Genomic DNA, 22340 nt, shown 5'->3' on the forward strand with positions numbered 1-22340 from the left:
CACATCCAGGAGGTTTATTTAATTTATTTAAAGCACACAATGTTGGTCACATTGTTTCTAATGAAGTAGGTGGGAATTTTTGACCAACTTCAGTGGGAACAGAGATGAGCTGGTGCTTCTGAAAAATACAGATGTAAAAATATCCCCTTCTCCCCAGCCCCAAAACAAAGCCCAACTTTTAATTTAGGCATGTGTTTTGAAATAGGAAGACTTATTTTGTGCATCTATAAGATCATAAACCAGAATAAAATTTAATATTTATTAGAATTTCTTCCAGTAACAGCATTCGACATCTTAACAAACCAGGCTGTGAAATCTTAAAAAAATCTAGGATTACAAAAAAAGTTAAAATAAGTTGTTCCTTATATTTAATGTCAACAAAGGGGAAGATTTTCTATTTAAAAACAAATCTGTCATATAAACAGTATTATTTTAAGAAAACGTGATTAACATGATATGTTATTTTCAGAATGGATACACAGTGTATGAATACCAATCTGAATGGAATAGGGGGCAGAATACACTACCACCTCAGATATCTCAAAACAGGCTCTTTGAAGAAAGGGGAGGGAGGAGGATCTTTCTAGTGAAATAACTTAGATACCACGCAATGGACAAAAAACGCAGGAGTACAGAAGACATTACATGACACCCTCATTACAACACCCCCTCAAGTCTGGTTATACAGTAAATGAAGTTAGTAAAGTGCATCTTTTAAAGACTTGTCTAGTGAAATAGCTTTTCCAAATATAAAACACAACACAAGACGTGCAGTAACAGTTAATTCATAGTGTAAGTTTTTAAAAACTATCTTTAACTTTTCATTCACCAAAGAGGAAAAGTTTTAACTGCAGTAGTGTTCACATTATTCTTCAATAGGATGCATCCTCATGTGCTTTTGTTACTTGGCAAATCTTTAGATATCGAGCATGGCAAAATTATGCAGTTTAAGCAAGTGCTTCTCTCAATGTAATAATTCTTCAATGGCAGAACGGCCACATGCAGCACAACCATGTTAGATTTTGGGAAGCTTTGGTGCACTAACGACGGGATTGGTCTCTTGCAAATACCTTCTCCCTGCACTCTTATAGTCGTAGGTGCAGGTGTGAGCCTCTGCATAGCGGTGAGTTGCACAGAAGTTGTTTCCACATCTGAAGAATCAAGAATATTAGAAGTTACAAGCTTTTAGAAGCTTTTAACTCTCTGACATTCTGGGAACCCTTTGCCTTAACCATGTCTTGTTTCTTTGTCATAACTGCTTAGATTCCAATCATCCTTGACTGCTAACATTAACTGGTAATCAAAATGACATTGTCGTCACTGAATGCTGCAGTTTTAACCCAACAATCTCTTCAGCTTGTAAATTAAGCCATAGCAGTATACCAGGAATCAACTAGCAAGGATCACAAACACATAAATTAAGAATGATGGGCTCTCATTTATTTTCCTTCTTTTCTTTTTAAGGACCTCACACAACATCAGTAGGTAGACTTAGGAGGACAAAAACGTGGAACTAACATAATTGCATTAGGTGAAAGCCGCAATGCATTTCAATTAAAAAACACCACATCACTGAGACCACCAAAATAGATGTTTAGTTCACCATGATTTCTGCCTGGCATAAGCTCAGATTAGTAATTACCAATTTAGTCAGCTGTAAAGATGACAGATGGACTAACTATAGGGAACATAGCTTTCTATATGATCGGCTAAGCATGCATCATTCCAGAATCAGTTGCAAATTGAATGACTTAATATGATAATTTTGCTTTGACAGCTCACCAGCGAAGACTCTTAACAGGAAAAATGATACTATATATGCTGTACCTAATCCGAGCTTGGAAATCAATATTAGTGTCCTGTCGCCTGACGTACTTGACTATATTACTTCTTGACAGTAAAGCAATGACATCATCCAAAATCAGAATGCTCTTTAAACAGACTGAACATTACTTATCCACCTTAACATAACACACTATTAGACTGTACTTCTCTATCTGTCTGCGTTCACAATAAACTTCGCATCTGTTCCTGAGGCTTGTGTGCGTGGTAACAAATTTATTTTTCTTTGGTTCTTGGTCCTGTAATCACCAGTTCTCTCATATGACTGTATTCTCCATTTGGTTGATGTTCCATTCTAGTAAGAGGTCACATGGCTGGAGATGTACTTCATTTTTAACCTTAAGCAAGCTGCTTAGTTATTTCTAGAAGAGCTTATATCTATTTGCTCAGTAGAAAGTTTTATACTGTCCAAAACTGTTTCAAAAATAAAAACTGAAGAGTCTGTAAGAAGGTACTTCCTCACCCTGAAGGTCACCATCACAATTCCAAATCTCATCACGTTGTCTACAAACCATGACTTGGGGGAGCAGCACTCTCATATTCTGCTTTTGAGGTGCTTACTGAATTTTCACAAGAATTTGAACACAATCAATTTTCAAGTTGTAAAATAGAAATTTGTAAGAGGCAAACTGTGCAGATGTGTTACAGTAGGGTCAAATCAGAGGTAGATTTTGTTAAATTGTTAAAAAAAAGTTTTTCCTCAAGTTGTTAATAATTATTGTTGATAAACTTTTTGAAGAACATAAGTCTGTAGGAAGTTCTCCCCTCACCAGTCTTCTGTATTATATGATCACCAAAAAAAAGAACCATGACATGTTCATAATTTTCATTATTTCCTGATAACTTGCATTTCTTGATTTTCCTTGAAGAATGTACACCTCAACAGCAGAACAAGTACAACATTCCTGAGCTTTATTTCTTGCAGTTTTTGCTGAACTGAGAATTGCAAACAATTCTATCAACTTCTTTTGTAAATTCTCTTTTGATTTCCTATGTTCAAGGAGTATCATGCAGCCCAGAAAACCTTTTGGTTTACCCAGCTATCCATTTTAAACAACAGCTGGTTATATACTCAGCCTACCTGCACTCATAGCTGGTTGCCAATCCAGTTTTCTTGCCACAAAGAAAGCAATGCTTTGCAATTTTCTTTTTTGCTTGAACTGAGCCATTCACAGGTGGAAGATGGGTTGCTTCACCTGCTTTCAGAAGTAGAGAGACAGCAAAGACATTTTAATTTTATTTATTCCTGACCACAAACTAATTAAATGTTCTTTTGAAATCCAGATTCATTCTGCATTTCTTAGGATACTTCAGATGGGACCCCCAAGCCTAAACATTGAACAAAAACACAAAAGCCAGAACAGTGAACACACCTCAAGCCTATGAACTTTCGGAAAAGGCAGTGTAATGCAGGAGTCCAACGCATATTTTTGTAATATGTTAAAAGTTCACATAAGCAAAACGTTACAGAAGAAGTCAAACAACTCCTAATACTATTCTCAAATGCAAAAAAAAAAATAAAATACATAATGCAATCGGGAAAATATCCCACACAACAGCTTTCCAAAGAATCAACTGGACATTTAAGTATGCAGCATCTAGCATATGCAGTAACTAATAATTCAAGTTTATCAAATAAATAACAGTAACATTTTAAAACATTGCTGGTACTTCATAATTGCAACAAAAGTGCATTATTAGACTACAGATCTCCATTTAGCTTTGTGATTTCATAACACACTTTGTGGATGTTCCTTAGACTTCTGTACTTAGAAGCTTATTTTACTCTTTCTGTCCTATAATTCTTGGCTGTTGCTTCAGAACTGGTGAGCACAGAAAGAAAAAGCATCTTTCTTCCATCTGCAGAAGCAGCTCTTACTCATGCATGCTTACCATATGCTAGGATAATGAAAACGAGCAACAGTCTCTCAAACATTTTTCAGTACTTGAATCAATATATTGTCAGGATGCTGCTCAAAAAAATGACCTCATGAGCTGAGAAGTGGTCCTTGTGCCGTGCACCTTCATCCCAACAGTCATTTCTCAGCTGAGGTGCAGCAGCTGCATGCAACAATTGACACCAGGTAGTCACTACACATTGCAGTCCTATTTACCAACAGTGCTATCGTCCCACTGCTATCCGTTATAGAAATTTCCAGGCAACGTTTGTCAGTGCCATCTACTTCATCATCTAAAAGCATACTGTTCCAGAAGCATGTTAGCCCAGTTTGTGAGAAAGAGAGAGCTTGAAAGACAGTCCTCATGGTGAACCATACCTAAACAGAAAAACGCTACACCTGTTCTCTAATTTACAGTCCCCACAGCAGTTATAACAAGAAGTAGCTAATCAAGGCCTTAAGATAACAACCTGAATCTGTCCTTTGGCCAGTCATGTAAGTGATTACTACCAATAACCTTTCTCCCAAGAGCATGCATGATATTGAATCACAGAATCATTTACGTTGGAAAAGACCTCTGAGATCACCTAGTCCAACCATAAACCTAGCACTGCCCAGTCCACTACGTGTCTTTTAAATACCTTCAGGGACACTGACTCAACTACTCCCCTGGGCAGCCTGTTCCTGTCACAACCATTTCAGTGAAGACATTTTTCCTAATATCTAATCTAAACCTCCCATGGCGCATCTTGAGGCCATTTTCTCATCGCTTGTTGCTTGGGAGAAGAGTCTGATCCCCACCTCACTGTAGCCTCCTTTATGATAACTAGAGAGCGATAAGGTCTTCCCCGAGCCTCCTTTTCTCCTGGCCGAACAACCCCGGCTCCCTCTGCTAATCCTCACAGGACTGGTGTTCCAGGCCCTTCACCAGACACGCTCCAGCACCTCGATGTCCTTCTTGTAGCAAGGGGCCCAAAACTGAACACAGTACTCAAAGTGTGGCCTCACCAGAGCTGGGCACAGGGGAACAATCACTTCCCTGCTGGCCACACTGTTTCTGACACAAGCCAGGATGATGTCGGCCTTCCTGGCCACCTGAGCATACTGCTGGCTTGTATTCAGCCAGCTGTCGACCGATCCCCCCAGGTCCCTTTCCACTGGACATAATGACACCCACTTAGTCTTTCATGTGCCTGAAACCTTTCGGAAAATACACTTTTGTCTGACAAAATAGACCAGAGTAGTCTCTTCATTACAGTTCTATCCAAAATGGAGCTAGTGACAAAAAGGTAGGCTTCCCCATACTGCAGATGTGCCTGATGTGGGCATCACCTCTTTGGCCACGGAGAATTTATGGACAGATGTTTATTAATGTTGACTGCAGAAGATGTGGAAGCAAACCACTGCATTTACCAATTTAACATATGCATAGGGAGAAGATAAACACCACAGGATTCAGCAAGTACAGTTTTACCTACATAGGCATTTGTACACACCCAGGACAATTATTTTCTTGGCCAAGTATTTTTCCACAGAGAAGTCAGGAGATACAACCCTTGAATTGGTTTACACTCCTAAAGAGATAATATGGTCTAGGCTCACGACCATTCTTCTACCCCAGACATATAGCCTGGTTGCTTCAGCCTAGAGACCAACTCATATGGATTAAGAGTTTTCAAGTGCTCCTCTAGACAACTTTATTCCTCCTGAGAGAACTGATCACATAAGTTCATATTTAGGCAAATAATATCCTTTTTCAGTAGATGGTAAGCATTAAACACAATACAGTTAACAAGACTAGGGTAGAAAGAACAAAATTACAAAAAAAAAATCAGCATGATATCAACAGCCTTCAGTATCCATGTCCTCCCCGCTTTCCTTCGCGGAATTATTTTGCCAAGGCTGTAGTCCTAGAGCAAATGCTACCAATGAATGTAGTCTCTCTGGTTCTAGTATACTCAGAAGTATTCATAGAACTGGTCTTTTGGAAACTTCAGAGCAGTAAGTCATGTTTTAGTTCTAAAGACGACAAGCATTAAGTATTAAAAAAAATGCTAGGGAAGTCACAGCCATATCTACCCAAGATCAGAATGACATCTGTATATCAAATAATTGCTTAAAATGTTTAAGGGTATACCATGCTACAGAAGTGTAACACAGCAAGGACTTTCAAAGATGTATGCCTTACAAAAATATGATTCTTGCCCTCTAAATATGTAATAAATCAGGAATTATCAGTGTGTCGTCTTTAATTATTAAGTCACATTACTTACCTACTCTTTTCCCTACAGCTGCGTTAATTCCATTCATTCCAAGCGCATGAGCAGACTAAAAAAAAATTCCACAATGAAATTACTAGCAGATGGAAATTACATGAAAGATTAGGCAGTCTGATATCAGATTGTTTGAAACCAATGCTGTATCAATCAATATACCTACAAAAACAGTCCAAGACTTCCATATGAAGAAATTAAAATTCTACAATATAAAGCCTTACTCAAATTAATAGTCTCCTGTACTTCACAACATACAAAACAAAGTACATAAGAAATCTGAAGCTAGCAACATATGGTGCTAGTCACAGGGAAAACTTTAGATTAAGTGACAATTAGTGAGCAGCAGAATTAAGATGACACTTCAAACAGTCGTAATTTTATCTTTACAATAACTAATAATTTTAGTTGTGAACTAAACAACCACTTTAATTCTTAAGAAAAATTACTTCTAGGATCCATTTAGATAAGCATGCAGTTAATATACCAACAGGAATTCAGAAAACAGTTTTAGACTAGTAGAGATTTATGTATACACCCCACCCCATCTGCATTCCCTGAAAAGACACACAGACATACACAAAATACAGCTTTCATAATGCCAACACCAGAAGAGACAGGAAAACCCCAACTCCTTTGGGGGTATTAGTACTCACTAGAATATATTCAGCAGCTTCGTTTGGTGGAGTAGTTTTCCTAAAGCTTTCTTCCTGAAAATGCTGAAGATTTGTAGGTAGTACAATACCAGAAGTCCGAAACCTGCCTGTCCCACAGGAACTCTGTAAACTTTCCCTGTTTGCGCTTCGGGCCAGCGAAGCTAGAAATCCTAAGTTATTTACAGAACTCACAGGTTCTTTGGATGCCTTGTTAGTCACATCTGTGATGTCCCTAGCTTCTGCTTTAGCAGTTACATCAGGTCTCTTGCCAAGTGAATCTACTTTCATGCTATGAAATCTAGTAGTCCTAGAAAAAGAGGAATCTGCTAAACTACGGACTTCCAAAGATCGAAGCACATTTGGGGAGGCTGTAGATCTCAAGTTATCAGCCTCAAAGCATTTGGGTTGTGTTTGTGGTTTCAGAGAACTGTGATGTGCCACTTGTGCTGAATAACGAAGAGGTGACAAAACTGTATTTTTCCGAGGACTTAGTTCACGAGTACTGAGAAGTCCTGTCCCCATTGCTGCAGTGCTCAGCACTTTACTAATAGGTTTTCTATGCTGTTCTAAAACCTTAGATTCTTCATCTCCATCAGACAGTTCAAGTTCTGGGTTCACCTTTCCTATATCATATATCTCACTACACTGCTCTGTGGTGCTTGCTTCTGTTAACAAAGCGAAAGTATCTGCTTCAGATAAAAGTTTTTCTTCTGTTCCATACAGTTCTACATTTGTTAGATTCGGATACAAAACAGAATCCTCTTCATTTGCTGAGGTCACATTTTCAGACACTTTTTCCAAGTTTGCAGACAGAGATGAAACAGGAGTCAGAATACTATTTGTAGGTACTTTTGCATTTTCTAGTTCAACACGAGATATTTTCGGTGGTAACCTGATGCTACTAACCGAATGAGACCAAGAGGCACTCTGCCAAGTGTCATCTTCCTTAAGAAAGTCATTAGTTGTGGATGGCATTGTTCTACCAGCAGTGGCCAAAGAAGCCAAAGCTGAAAGTGCATTTTGGGAAGACTCCAAAGGATATGAATTCCCAGGAGGAGGTAGGCAGGACTGTCCAATATGGGGGAGCACTCTTAAAAACCGGTGACGAGCAGCAGCTGCTGAGCCACTAGATGGTCGAGGAGCTGTTGGAGGACGAGGTTTCACTTTGACAGTTTTTTTAGGCTATTAAAAAACAACAAGAAAAAAAAAACAGTTAGCATTTGAATTATGGAAACATTCAGAGTCCTTGCTGAAATCATATTCTCAGGAATTCTGACAGTATATGGCCAGAAATGACCACCAAACCATTCACTCTACTCCACCATGTATTGCTAACCACCAAAATTTCACACCACCATCAGAATATTAAAATCAAAGATTACAATCTGAAAAGGCTGTACATCATAGGGATTAGAAAATGGAAAGCAGAATGCCGAAGTTATCCAGAAGAGCTTAGGGTCTCAGCCAAGAACAACCATGAAAGAAAAAGCATAACATTTTCATCTAGCATCTAGGGAAGCGAGACAGACATTAAATAATTTTATTAATCCAGATCTCCTGAACACCATCTGTATGTTTTATCTGCTACACAATCTCATCCTTGTATTTAACGTTATAGGTCTTTTAGTTACAGTATTTCTAATCCCATTTAAAAATTAAGTTCCACTTAAGAGCAAGTCCAGAATTTCCATTTAAGAGAAACACTGTTTTGTACCAGAGGACTGATGCAAAATAACACTACTTAATGCATCAGAGGAAGAAGGAAAAAACAAACAAACAAACACACAAATCCAGGACCCATAGAGAATTCTTCGAATACTGACAGGTCAATCCAGGTAAAGCCTATGCCCCACAACAGAAGAACATAAATAAAATAGCATTCATCTTTCTTAAATGGATATTAAATCATATACCCTTTATCACTCTACTTCCCAAGACAGTAAAGCATCTGACCTGTTTTCTAGAAAAGCCAGTATTGGGAAAGTGCAAACTACTTGATTATAAAAGAATTGAAATCACAGCTTTACCTTTTTACTTAGATTCATGTTTTCCATCTTTGCCTTGAGCAGTTTCATTTTATTCATAGTAATTGAATTCTCAATAATCTGTTGGCCAGAAGGTGATGCCTCCGTCTCATCTTCATCATCGGCATATAAGTTATACACCGAACCACCACTGAAAATAATAAAAGAAAAATTGTTTTCACCCTCTAAGCAATTTAATTATGTTTTCAATGTAGAGTATTCTGACAACTAGAAAGTCAAATCCGTAGGTGATCTGTTGACAAAGCATTACGTAAAACTGTATGCAGAGACATTTCAAATCCATTTATTTTAGAAAATAAGCATTCCTTATTAGAGTGCTCACACAAAGTGCTGATGCTGAAACCAGAACATAGCCCCACTTCTGGGAAGTTGTTATACCATATACAGTTGGTTCACACTCACTATATATTTTTCCCACAGAGGGAATATCCAGTTCCACAAGTCTCCTGAAGGTATGGCCAAAGCTGTTAACAGTGTGATTCAGACAACAAGCTGATCAGTTTTCCAATTAACCAGACACTGGCATGGAAGGAAAGTCCAAATTTCTATCCATCCTGAGGGGTGTTCTCACCATAAATGGAAATGGAGGGGTCACCCATGTGGATGTGATATTCTATTTTCTCCTTTTCAAAATAAAAACAAAAAATAAAAAAGGATCAGTTTAGGTTTCCAAAAAGTCTCACACTTGGAAAAAAATTATACAGATTAGAATTGCTAGACCTAAGACAAAATATTTTAACTCAAGTAGTCACTGGAAATTTATAGCATCACATTGAAGTTTTGCATTCTGTTAGAATACAGAATGGAAAAAGACAATGTTTTAACGCCATTATCTGGATTGTTTTTCCTATGAAGCATTAATCACCAACACACATCCAACATTTGACAGAGAAATAAAAGAACCATTAGGAGTGTCTATTCACTACAAATTGATGCATTTTCAACACTGTATATAGAACATTTTAGAATGTTTTAATTCTTCCATTAGGCTGTCAACATCTAGAAATGGTGACAATCAGGCAATTCCCTTGTGTTCATACAAATGTCTTAGTAGATATGACAAAAGTTTCTTCTCTCCAAATAAGACCAAGGAAGAATTAAAGGTTGTGGGAAAGTCAGTACCAAAAAACTATTTTTCACTAATTAAAGCTGGCATCTTACCTTATTCTTGGAAATACTCTGCTGGCTTTAGTCAAGAGCCAGTGTTTTTGTACTGACACTCCCAATCCATTTCCTAAAATGTAGCAAAATTCAGAAGGCAACACAGCTGGGAGACAGATTTTTAAAAACAAGATGGCAGCAGAACAGTTCAGTCATTTCTTACCAGAAACTGAACAGCTCTGTATGGGAATGGTCAGTACAAATATTACATACCTCTCCTGGTAAAGAACCAACACTACAGAATTATTTCAGAATTTTAAATCTGCAAAGACTTCAGTTATCAACTCAAACACATTCTTTGAACTCCCCTTCATTCAAGAAAAGGATAGAAAGAAAAGGGATGCAACAGTCATGTCTCCTTTCTTCCCCTTTATGCAAAAAGAACTGTTACTCTTTTTCTTGCATTTTCTGACTAAATAAGAGAAAAAACACCAAAGAAGGGCTAATAAAGGAGGTTTTGCTTTAACATGATTGTAAAGTTATGAGAGTTGGGACAGGGATCTTTGCTCTTGATGATACTTATAGTCCATTTTTTAACTGACTTTGTCCACAGGTATCAATGTTCCTGAGATCTTGCTCGTAAAATGTGTGCTTCAAAGATGATCCATATCTTGTTAAAACACTTTTTTCTTGCCATCAGTGCTCTACCACAATTTCAGGTATTTTATTTTAACCCAGAGACAGTAATCATTGTATGTATTTACACCTTGTCAAGTTTTAACTGTTAACTCAATTGCAGGCAAAGTAAAATGATCTGGAGAACTATAAAACAAAACCATTTATAAATTGTAGTCACTGAATTCTGCTAATGTGAGACAAACTGACCTTGCTTTCTTTGCTTTCAAACGGGAGCAAGAAGAGTTACTTAAAACATTGCAAGCCTTGGACATGGAGAAAATGCGGATAGTCCCTACAACAGTACAACTCCTTTTCTTGCACCCGTACAAATATTACGTTCTTCAGGAGATTAAAAAACCTGACCAAAAGCTGCACTATAAAAACAGCCTAGTATTTCTCCAATAGATTTTATCAATTTTGGTAGCTTCAGTAAGAAACAGACTAGCAGTCTGTTTACTGTAACACGGTAGCATACGTGACAGTCATTCATTTGATTATATCAGTACTTCAATTCCGAGACAAGTTTGAGGTCTCAACTGCAACTTATCTAAGGTCTAGTTACGTCCAAGGGCCAGCTCTATTAGTAATCATTTAAGTATACATAAAAACAAGTGAAAAATAAAAACAGCTTTTCTGAAACTTCAGGCCAACCCTGTCAGGACTTTGCACTGCTTATCAGTTATCTTCCTGACTAAATATTTGGTCAAGCCATATCCATATGGAAAAGAAGATTTACCCCATGAACAGAGAAATCTATACAATACTAAATAAATATCTTAAGATGTAAAAGTTTTTTTTTATAGCTTTTTTTTTGATTTTCAAAAGTTTTTAATATCCCTATTGCCAAGTTGACTCTCTTATGTAAAGTTCTCTTTGAGAAGGGGCTAGAATTGCCTCAAGCACAAGGTCAGCATTACCTCACTTTACTGACACACACAAATAGACAACAGTTAGCATGACCACTGACCATAAAGTCCTACTGTACAGTTAGGCCACTCAGTTACAGCAATTTGGTAGCCCTTAGGCCACCATTCTTCCAAAATTCCAGATATTCTTTTGACAAAGTCAACACAGCATCCCCATCTTGATGAATAACAGTAAGATTAAAACCAACTTTACCTCAAAGATTCAGATAATGGTGTTAAAGTGCCATCTCCCCGGTCCACCACACGGAAGAAATTCAGCTGATCTCCTTCTCGATATACTAAGAAGGTGACTTGTTTGTTAGATGGCCCTTTCTCCCAGATCTCATCTCTACCAGGATCCATGTATTCAGCCATTTCCCTTACAGGGTCTTCTACAGGAACTACAGAGAAAAACAGAATAAGAACAAATTATTGCACCTTTGAAGTCCCATATTTCTGGCAAACCCCTCACATTTTCAGACCATGCCTAAAGTCAACTGTAGTTATGACACAAAAGCATTTTAACAGGCCTTTCCCCTGGAAAACAACAGCAATAAGATTCAACTTGAAATAGTCAGTTTCAATCATTCTTGCTGATCTGTAAGTGTCATTCTCTAGATTCAAGTTAGATGCTTAAATATGTACACACAAAACATCTGGCTCAGGTCTCTCTCTGCCAGTTTTGCAGCTCTACACTGCAGTAAACTGTTTATTAGCAAACGGAGACTAAGAAACAACAAAGAAGTCTTTGTAAATAAACTAGTTTAGAATATAACTACTAGTCCAATTGTTTTAATAATCCATCCTCTGAAAACTTCTTTCTGTTCAATCACCTAACTATAATTTATTCCGTTCCATAGGTACTCTAACTGTCCTACTCTCACCTCTTCTGACAGATACAAGAGGAAAAATGTAGCAGCACCTACCAAACCATACAGAGAAGTAACAGAAGACCTTACTATGACCACACATATTCTGGAGAGTGCTTGGGAGGTATTTTTACATCCCATATGCAGGAGGCTGGCTGAATTGGTGAATACAAATCTGGACTTTGGAATTAAAGTAGTCTGGCTCATCTTGAATGTTAAATTAGCTGTTCCTCCTTACCATCACATTACCACAATCTTTTCTTGTTCCATTAATGTATAGGATGCCACTTCACAAAAAGCTGTCCCACCAACACTGAGATGTGTGAAAGAAAGGAAGGAATAGACTAAGAAATCAGCTCAAGTTACTGAATAGCTGGCCCAGTAAGATCATCACAATATGCCTCTCCCTGATTTCCAAGAGCTGAAAGGAGAAATTCTTTCTATATTGGCGATTACAGAATACATCTTTAAGCATCTCTCTCAAGCTGTACTGTAGATAAATAGGATATGGGAAGTATGACACAAAACAGCTTGGAAGACTTCTAGTTCATTAAATATAAGGTACAATTATAGTTGCATAACCCAAAGATATCAAGTTAAGTAGAAGCAGTAACATAGGAGGCAGGCCAGCCCCTCCCACAAATAATTTTAAAACATTTTAGAGGTAAGTTTATTTCATGGTCAGAAGAATGGATCTAAAATAAAGTTACTGGAATCACTTTTTTTTTTTTTCCTGTAAAGAGCCTCATTTTGGGTAATTCTCTCACTGCAGAATAAAATAAAACATAATTTAGTTCAATCATTTTAATTTTACATGGAAACAAGTGTATCCCTGTATTCTTTTATTAGCACTAAGGACTCCTAACGGGATGTTTTTCAAGAAGAACAGCTAAACATTTTCAGAAAACTTTTCACAGCCGGAATTATCCTACTGTCAACTGCTGCTAGATGACAATCAGTCCTTTCATGGTACTGACTTCTCTTGAAGCAAAGATTAATGTAGTTCTCCTGCAATAATACAACTAAAAATTCTAATTCAGTTAAGCGTACAATTTAAATATGCCTTGTTTTACAAAATCTACCTGTGGTAAACTACACTGAGAGCAATATCACAACTGAGGCTTCATTCCATTAAAGCACTCAAACGTTAGGCACAACGTTTTGATTGTCTTTGAGAGCTCAGCTCAGTTTACAAGTGGATTTACCAACCTGAAAGTTACGCTGAGTGCTTTCCAAGTAAAAACACATCAAGGAGATTTCTTCACTTTCAGCTTTCACTTCTCAATGGATGATTCACTTAACCAAGACTAAATCAATGTCTGATTCTTACTAACTAAATTTTAAAATGTAATCATATGATGACATTAAAGGAGCATTTTTTTCAGAGGAAGGATTGCTGACGCTGTACATACGAAGATATTTCTTAAACTAAGGGCAAACAAAACGAAAGAGATGGTGCACTTGTTATGCTGAAGAAGAAAAGATGGTAAAAACATCCCTCTGTTTTTGTCAAGTATTTTCCAATTAATTTGGAACTGAACCTGCTTGTTTGAAATACTTAGCTGCAAGAAGCCATTTACAGTTATGTTACAAGAAAACCATAATTTTTAACCAAGTTAACACATACCTCTTCTAGTGTTAATAGGTCCACCTCGCATAGCCAGAACTAACTTCAGAGTGCAGCCTTCTGAAATGCTGTAAATAACAATAAATACATTTTTATAACATTTTCCATTGCCTATACTAACAATCATATAGAAACATTCATTGCAATTTTATTCTATACTTACTTATAATCATTCAAACAATAGTCATCCTTCAGTTCCATATTATTCCAGATTAAGTGCTGCTGAGAGACAGGAATACCTAAAGGGGGAAAAGAGATTAAAATTAGAGTTTGATGGGAGGGTTTTGGGGGAGTTTTGCTTTTGGAAGAAACAGGGGTATATAGAAAAGAAGCGAGAAAGGGGATCACAAGAGAAGGAATGAAGCAGGACAAGGACATGCACTTGGACAGCAGCCCTCAGTCATGATGTCCAACCTACTGAATAATTATTAAGAACAAAGTTAAGGTTTTCAGTAAGCTTGTGCTTGCACGTGGAGCTCAATCACTTGGCTCAGGAGGTCTGTAGAAGCATTCGGTTACTTCAGATTTATTGAATACCTGCTCTTTTCCAGACATGGGTCAAGGAAGGGTTGGTTTGTGTTCTTCCCATACAAACGTTAATCTGCACCTCAGTTTCTTGGTTTCTGACAGGAAAAATGGGATAAAATTTCTAACTACAGAGCTGCTGAATAATTTATCTGGCTGACATTCTGTGTTACGGTAAAGACAAGGACACATTAAGTAACTGGTGGCAGCTCAGTTAACAGCTCAGGTGTTGAAGGTGTTTTTATCACTGTTTGACTTGGAACCTGAAAGTTCACATGTACAATACAGTAAACTTCATACTAGACAACTTTTACTTGCTTTAAGTGTTCATTTAAGCCATCAGAATGCTTTATTGTTTATATCCAGTAATACTCATTTCCAGCTCAAGTTCTGGGACAGATTTAGAATGACTTTTGTTAAAAAGAGGCAAGCATACAAAATATTTGTTCCTTATTAAGGATCTACAGTCTACACAATGACTATTTGTTTCCTCTTGCCTATACAGTCAAGTAATTTAAATACAGACCTAACACACATTAAAGAGAATAAGCACAAGCAGGTAGAACCCAAGGTCTTCACACAGTTTTATTGAAATGCTGCCACCTTCCACATTTTGAATTGAGTACCAGCCAGGATAGTTATGAAAGGATCAGACATCTCTGACCACCAAAAAGCATGAAGGCTACTGAGAAGAAGAATAGCTTTTTCTGCCTTTGAAAAAAAAAATATAAATCTTCCCTTCAGCATCAAAAGGAAGTAAATTCTGTTTAGCCTACCTAGTGAAACCCAGGTAATTAAGATTTCACTGTGCATTCCTGAAAAAATTTAATTAAATTGGAATCTATAGAGGCCAAGAACTATTTGTTGAAAATGGTCTAAACACCACTCCACAGATTAAGCACCAAAAGTTATATTTTCCAAAAGGTTACATTAAAGTAATCACACACTTTCATCTTGGACAGTACAGTGTCAGATCGTGCCATTCACTGCTTAGTTGCATGCTCAGATACTTAAAAGGAGATGTAAGTAGCAGTACTACACGGACTTCTCAAAATATACCTGGGGAAAAGAGAATGCAAAGATCAGTCTTCCAGTTGTTTTGCCAAAAACCTCTCAGCTTCCCGAGGCTTGCAACAGCAAGAGGCCAGTTAAGTAGCCCCTTCTAACACTGGAGAAAGGGCACCAACGCCCATCACCAGCAAGGATGAAAAGGGGAAAAGGGGGCCAAATTCTGGTGAAAATCCAAGCAGATTCAACAGACAAGCAGGAAACCTGTTAAGTGGACACCCCTGTGGAAAACACAGATTGCATTTTGGTGCAACTACCAGAGTTTTTAGTAAGTTTTAGAGCAGATCACAATGTCCTTTTCTCACCGCAGCTAGCATCTAGATTTTGTCCTTTATGAATGACCGATACATTACCGCACTTTGACGGCAGTCAGAACGAGTCTCGCATTCTCCAAAGTACACAAGACTTTTATGAGGGGAATGTGTTCATATAGTAGACTAGCATAATAGCTGTTACCCTGCCAGCTATTGAATAACTGGTTATTGGTTATGTTTCAAGTCTGCAGCATAAGCAAAACAAGAACACGCTGGCAAGAGCCAGCAAGTCTGCAGTGAAGTTCTTTTCTTTGTTGTTTTGTAGTCCTCTGATTACAAACAGTCATTACTGTCTGCATTTGTTATGGTTTCAGCAGCCTCCAAGGAGCAATTTCCAATTACTTTGATAAACTGAGAGAGTCTATGTTAAAAAGGCTGCCTTGCAACTGGCAGTGCTGCAGTGAAGCATGGTTTTGTTCATCCAACAATGACAATGTAATTTTGATGAACAGATGAAAACACTATACTCTGGTGTAATGGGAAACAGATGAGTCTTTATTACTAATTCCATTTTATGCTGCTTTCTAAGAATTCTGTACTTATGCACAAATGAAACGGGATGTGCTTTACAGGTTCAAGTGCAAGAAAATATGCATCAGCTGTTCCTTTTCTGAATTATAGTAAGCCTTTCTTGAAGAGACATTTGCACAGGGGATCAGTACATGGAATTGGCAACCATAATGACAACTGCAAGATACTCATCTGCTATCCCCTCCTCCCTAAGCAGCACATGACTGTATCACTAGTCTGCTCTAAATTGGTCCAGAGCAGAAAGGAAAACGAGGCAAAAAGCTAAAGCTCAACGCTCGAATGGAAGGGGGCAAGCCAACTGATGCTGTGGGAGAAAAGAAGTTTCTTCAGGCTGTTAGCACATCTGCAGCCATTTCAATAGACAACACAACCTACTAAAATGGTGGCAAGGGGGGCAACACACCCTTAAGGTTCACTCCTTTGCTTTTCTTTCTGGCACACCAAGTAAGCTCATAGAAATGGATGTTGGTTGACACCCAGAGAAACCCACAGATTTCAGAGTAAGCTTGATTTTATGTTGTGGGTACAAGGTTACTATGTTTAAAAACACAAATATTTCAAAGTCAAAGTTCAAACTTGGTACTTATCTTTCATCTAGTGTTGAAATTGCTGGAGACTTTCTTAAACATTTACTTTGTGTTCCTGCTTACAGCCAGGCTGGGCCCACAGTCTTGATTTTGCCCCATTACCTAGCTACATTATGGAAGAGCTGCAAAGATTCCCAACAACTAACAGCAGCAGGTACTGGTTTTATAATTGTCAAAATCCCCAGATGCCACTTGCATGACAGTAACCTACATTAGCGTACATATTTCCTGGTATTATCTACAATTAATTTACAGATCAAAAAATTAATCACTACTAGGTGTGTGCTGTCTAAATGCTCCTTCCTAAAATTCAATATAATGTCTTTCTGAATGAAGAATACTAAACCTTGCCCAGCCCAGCAGCCACAAAGACTTGTGCAATGGAGGAAGCAAGAAGAGATCACTTGAGGGAGTGACCAAAGCATTTATTCTAAGTAAGAAGTAATTTCCTCTTCTAGTGAGCTCCTGTTATTTTTAACCTTGACTTCTATGTTATGTCTCAGACTCTCACAACACCTTGAAACCCAGGTAGCATCCAACCTACGATCATCAACACATGGCCACGATTTAAAATACTAAGTAGAGCCAAGGGAGCAAGCAGCACTGCTCACAATACCACATCCTGCTGCTGGCTGAGTATTCTGGCTTTTATGCCACCAGCAGAGACAAAGGGAGCTAGCTCTGCTCTAGCACACCACCTAAAAAGGCTCATTCAGTGAATGTGAGACTTGACGTGACAGGTAGCTCCGAAGTCATCATTGTAACAAACCAAAGTTTTGCTAACTGAGCGCTTACTTTGCATGGAATGTATCTGAGACAAATGCCTGCAGGGGATCCAAATACACACAATGGATCTGCTTTAACTCCAATTTACACGTTGATTTGCACTGAAGTTTCAGATGTGCTAGAACCCATAGATGCATTTTTACCCATATTCACCCGCTAAAACCAACTGGAATGAGACAGACAAAGGAGCTCTGTTTTAGTAGGATACCAATGTCTACTGCAGCGCTCTAAACAAACCCTTTCCCATCAGATCATTAAAGAGGTACTGAGAATGACAAATGTTATCAGAAGTATTGAAGATTCCTTACATGACACCCATACTATCCATTCTTATTGCTGTCCACAGCTATTGATATTCCAGTTGTTGACAGAGGTCACTTCTTCTAAGTTAGTTTTAGTATTAGCCTCCTACAATTAGAGGCGCTGATGACAACTGAACAAATCTGTTAACTTCTGATATGATTCAAAATTTTGTGCTTGGAGACGTTAGCAACACTAATCATTTTCCAGAACTTATTTTGCATGCTTTTCTACCATCCTCCTCGCACATATATCAGTCCATGGAGACAACACGCACGCTCAGGGCCCCGTAGTGTCTCCTAGCAGTGTACGTAGGAGGAATTCTGCAGGCAGATATGCCTGGGGAGGTTCACACCCCATGAATGTTGAAACGATACAATAATAATAAGTGAAAAATCGCTGCTGCAACAGGAACAGAAGTAAGCATTCCACTTCCCCTGCTAGACCACAACCACAAAATTACTTCAGGATTTTCCCTTCACATGGGTGATTCATTGTTTCAACTTGTACATTGCAGCAGAAACTTCAATACTGAGAAGCTGTTGTGTTTTTTGTTTGTTTTTTAAAATCATGCACTGGTAGCTTCAAATGCAACATAAAATGGATTTATCATAGCCTCTGTTCCCTTCACACTTACGCACACAACCAGTTTTTTTCTGCCTTCTCCCCTCCAAGTTATAGTGAATTATGACTTGGGAAGTTGCAGATCTTTTAACTATGTTCTGGAGTATTAAGTATTTCATCTGATTTCTAACAATTCAGTGGTAAGCACCAGCAAGCTCTTCTGTGTTTTAATGAAATTTACTTATTAATAATTAATTCAACACAGCAGGCAGCTAAGCCACTAACTGCTTTATCATCCTGAGAACTACAACGTGTAAACCAAATTCCTAATAAACAATGCTATAACCTTAGTACTGATCACATGTAATTATGATGCCTTTTTAAGCTAGGCTCACCCAGCCCCCAACAATAGGCTGTAGATATAGTTCAGTGTGCCAGTTTGCAGTCTCCTGTTTTGAACTACAAGAAATTCAAATTCTTCTCTCACATTTCCCACTGGTCTCTTCATGCATCCTTTCAGGCTCTTTCCTTTATCTGTATTGTCTATATAGACTGCCTTCTCCTGTACTCTATTGCCTATACTCCCTTTCAATTTACTTGTAGCATTGTATCACGTATCTGCTCACACCTCTCCTACTGTTCAATCAACCAGAGAAGAAAAAAACAACACCTTTCCTTGTCCTGTTCCACCTCTAGCCTCCAGGAGTTCCTCAACACGTTCTCTGACTCATGTTTAATTACAGCCTTGTCCACAGGAAACAAAAGCACGTCCACATGGCTATCCTAATGTAAACTCTGGTTATAGAATAGAGCAGAAGAGAATCATTTAGGTTGGACAAGACCTCTGAAATCACCTAGTCCAACCATAAACCTAACCCAGCACTTCCAAGTCCACCACTAAACCATGTCACTAAGCACATCTATGTGTCTTTTAAATACCTTCGGGGACACTGACTCAGCTACTCCCCTGGGCAGCCTGTTCCAATGCTTTACAACCCGCTTGGTGAAGAAAATTTCCCTAATATGTAACCTAAAACTCCTCTGGCGCAACCTGAGGCCATTTCCTCATCTTATCACTTGGTGCTTGGGAGAAGAGACTGATCCCGACCTCTCTGTAGCCTCCTTTAAGGTAACTACAGAGATAAGATCACCCCTGAGCCTCATTTTTCTCCAGCCTGAACAACCCCAGCTCCCTCAGCTGCTTCTCATCGGACTTGTTCTCCAGGCCCTTCACCAGACACACTCCAGCACCTCGACGTCCTTCTTGTATTGAGGAGCCCAAAACTGAACACAGTGCTCGAGGTGTTGCCTCATCAGAGCTGGGCACAGGGAAACAATCACTTCCCTGCAGGTTTCTGACACAAGCCAGGATGCTGTTGGCCTTCTTGGCCACCTGAGCACACTGCTGGCTCACATTCAGCCAGCTGTCGACCAATCCCCCCAGGTCCCTTTCCTCCAGGCAGCTTTCCAGCCACTCTTCCCCCAGTCTGTAGGGTTGTTGTGTCCCAGCAGGACCCAGCACTTGGCCTTGTTGAACCATGTAAAGTTAGCGTTACTTGCATATTGGAGCTTCTAGTATGTGATCTCTCTAGCAAAATATCACCCTTATTGTTGCAACTCTTATGTTTCAGCTCGTTAGCACAGATTTCCATAAAAGAAGGAGAATATCCTCAATTTAAGTCTAAAGCATCATATTTACATCTCCCAAAAGGTGGCTTCTACAGACAGAAGCATTATAAAACCCATGGACGAGCAGACTGAGTAAACAGGATCCCTTGTCTTGAAATAAGCAACTGTCAGCTCGCGCAGAGTTCTGTTAGGCTTACAAAGTGAGAAGATGCAATCATGTTCTTCCATGCAGGATGAGAAAGGGGTGACAGAAGACTAATCCAACACATATTTTCTGCTTTCATTAGCCAGATCAACAGACCAGACTCATAAACTAAAGGAGGTTATCGCTTTACAAGATGCCTGCCAAGTTCATCACACTAAGAGCAGTACTCAGCCAGACTCCTGCCAGCAACACATCAGCCACCTGAACAAGACTCAAATCAGGAACTTCAAGCTGTCTTGGTAGCTGGCCTGCACAGCAGTTGCTCTTGGGACTATGGTATCACGGACAATCCAAACTACCACAAACCAACGAACCTAAGAAGCGACAGCTACAGCACTAAGTTTTAAGTGTCCTCGGAGCTGCGGTAAAGACACACTGAGAGACTCAAGCTTATAACCTCTGTTTTGAGAGCCCTTGCTGGTTAACAAGCAAATTTTGTGTCACATAATCCACTGAACAACACAAAGATTACACGCCAAATAACATCAAGACAATTCATGATTTGTTATGAATTTCTTATGCTTTATCTAACTAACAACACACACAAAAAGAGGAAAAAATGGGAAAACACCCACTCCAATGAGCCTAAGATATGAGCTGATAGGAAAACAAAAGAAACAATAGCAAAAAAAAAAAAATCCATTTAAACCGAAGCCATAAAACGAGCACCTTGCTTATGCCTATTACTGAATGAGTCACTTAAATTTTCTGCTTTGATTTTAGGAATTATCATTTGTAGAACAAGACTTCCTCTAAAGTGGTAAAGTTTAAGCTCAAATAAAAGATAAGGGTACCTTCCAGTCTTTGAATTTTCGCTTTCACAGAAATAACTGTTTCAAAGGGAGAAACTCGCAGCTCGAAGCAGGTTCCCGTGAGCGTTTCGATGAAGAGCTCCATAGTTTCGTAGAAAGGAAGTTTGTAGTGAAACGGCCCCATGTTATCCTCGTTGAAAAAGGGAGGCTCCTTCTTGTTGGCCATCACAAAGGATTTACAACTTCCTCGCCAGCCGATCCGCCGGGAAACCGCGCTGCGCTTGCAGCCAGGGCAGCCCGGGGGACAGGTGCGGTGTGTCGCTGCTCATGGTTGGGCTCCTCCACCTACAACGGGACGGGCACAGCTCTAACAGCGCCCGGCCGCAGCCGTCCCGGTCCAACCGGGAAGGAAACCCGAGCAGCCGGCGGTCGGTCAGCCAGCACCTGGGTGGCGCCGGCCACCGGGCACCTCCCGGGCTGCGCCGCCAGGGCCGGGCCGCGAACAAAGGAGGGCAGCGGCCGCCCGCCCCCGCCGCCCCTCACCTCAGCTCGGCCTCTCCCCGGGCCCCGCCGCTCTCCCGGGGCAGCAGGGCGGGGCCCGCTCCCTGCCCACCTACCTGCGGCCGCCGCCGGGCCCTCGGAGGGGTGGCGGCCCGGCCCCTCTCCCCCCGCGCTGCTCGCCCGGCGGCTGCGCGCGGAGCGGCGCCGCCACGGACCCGCCGCCGCCGAGGGGTGGCAGCCGGCAGCCAGCAGCCCCCCGCCCCAACACCGCCCGCCCGCCGCCCGACAGCCCCCGCGCCGCCTGGGCGCAGCCTTTATGACCTCCCCCGGGCAGCTGCCGGCCAATGAGGAGGCCGCTCGGCGGCGGCTCGCCCAATCGGCTCCCTCCGGGGGCGGTGCTCCCGGTGCCGCCGGGGAGGGCGGGGCCGAGAGCGTTCGGGGCGCTTGTTGTGGTCGTTAAGGGGCGGGGCGGGCGCGGGAAGGGCCCGGATGCAGCGGCTCCGCTGGGGGCGGAGGGCACGTGACAGGGAGGCCGCAGAGGCTCCTGGGTAGTGTAGTCCCACGCCTCAGGGATGCCTCAGGGATGCCCCAGGCTGGGGGTAGGACAGGTTGGAGCTGGGCTGTGGCGCCAGGCTTCACGAAGGGTTCCTCTCCACTGAAGCCTCAAGCCCCTGCCGTGCGTGT

The 22340-nt window shown here is 40.2% G+C and overlaps 1 protein-coding gene across 4 annotated transcripts; it reads right to left on the reverse strand.

Annotated features, from left to right (window-relative positions):
• Nucleotides 1-245: 245 nt before the first annotated feature.
• On the reverse strand, nucleotides 246-22106 carry ZFAND4 (zinc finger AN1-type containing 4). 4 transcript variants are annotated; one of them, XM_072039553.1, is made up of 10 exons: nucleotides 21978-22106; nucleotides 21198-21500; nucleotides 14058-14133; nucleotides 13895-13962; nucleotides 11613-11799; nucleotides 8697-8844; nucleotides 6670-7851; nucleotides 6014-6068; nucleotides 2924-3041; nucleotides 246-1151 (listed from the first exon to the last, which is right to left on the reverse strand). In XM_072039553.1, exons 2-10 carry the CDS (start codon nucleotides 21379-21381, stop codon nucleotides 1016-1018), a joined length of 2154 nt encoding a protein of 717 aa, XP_071895654.1. In that variant the 5' UTR covers nucleotides 21382-21500; nucleotides 21978-22106; the 3' UTR covers nucleotides 246-1015. The 4 variants fall into 4 exon arrangements, 3 of the variants coding, with proteins under 3 accessions (XP_071895654.1, XP_027316572.1, XP_027316569.1); XM_027460771.3 differs by lacking the exon at nucleotides 21978-22106 and adding an exon at nucleotides 21773-21949 and having other exon boundaries at nucleotides 2924-3038; XM_027460768.3 differs by lacking the exon at nucleotides 21978-22106 and adding an exon at nucleotides 21773-21949.
• Between the last annotated feature and the right edge of the window lie 234 nt (nucleotides 22107-22340).

This window comes from Anas platyrhynchos, chromosome 6, assembly GCF_047663525.1.
Source record: "Anas platyrhynchos isolate ZD024472 breed Pekin duck chromosome 6, IASCAAS_PekinDuck_T2T, whole genome shotgun sequence".
Classification (NCBI taxonomy): Eukaryota; Metazoa; Chordata; class Aves; order Anseriformes; family Anatidae; genus Anas; species Anas platyrhynchos.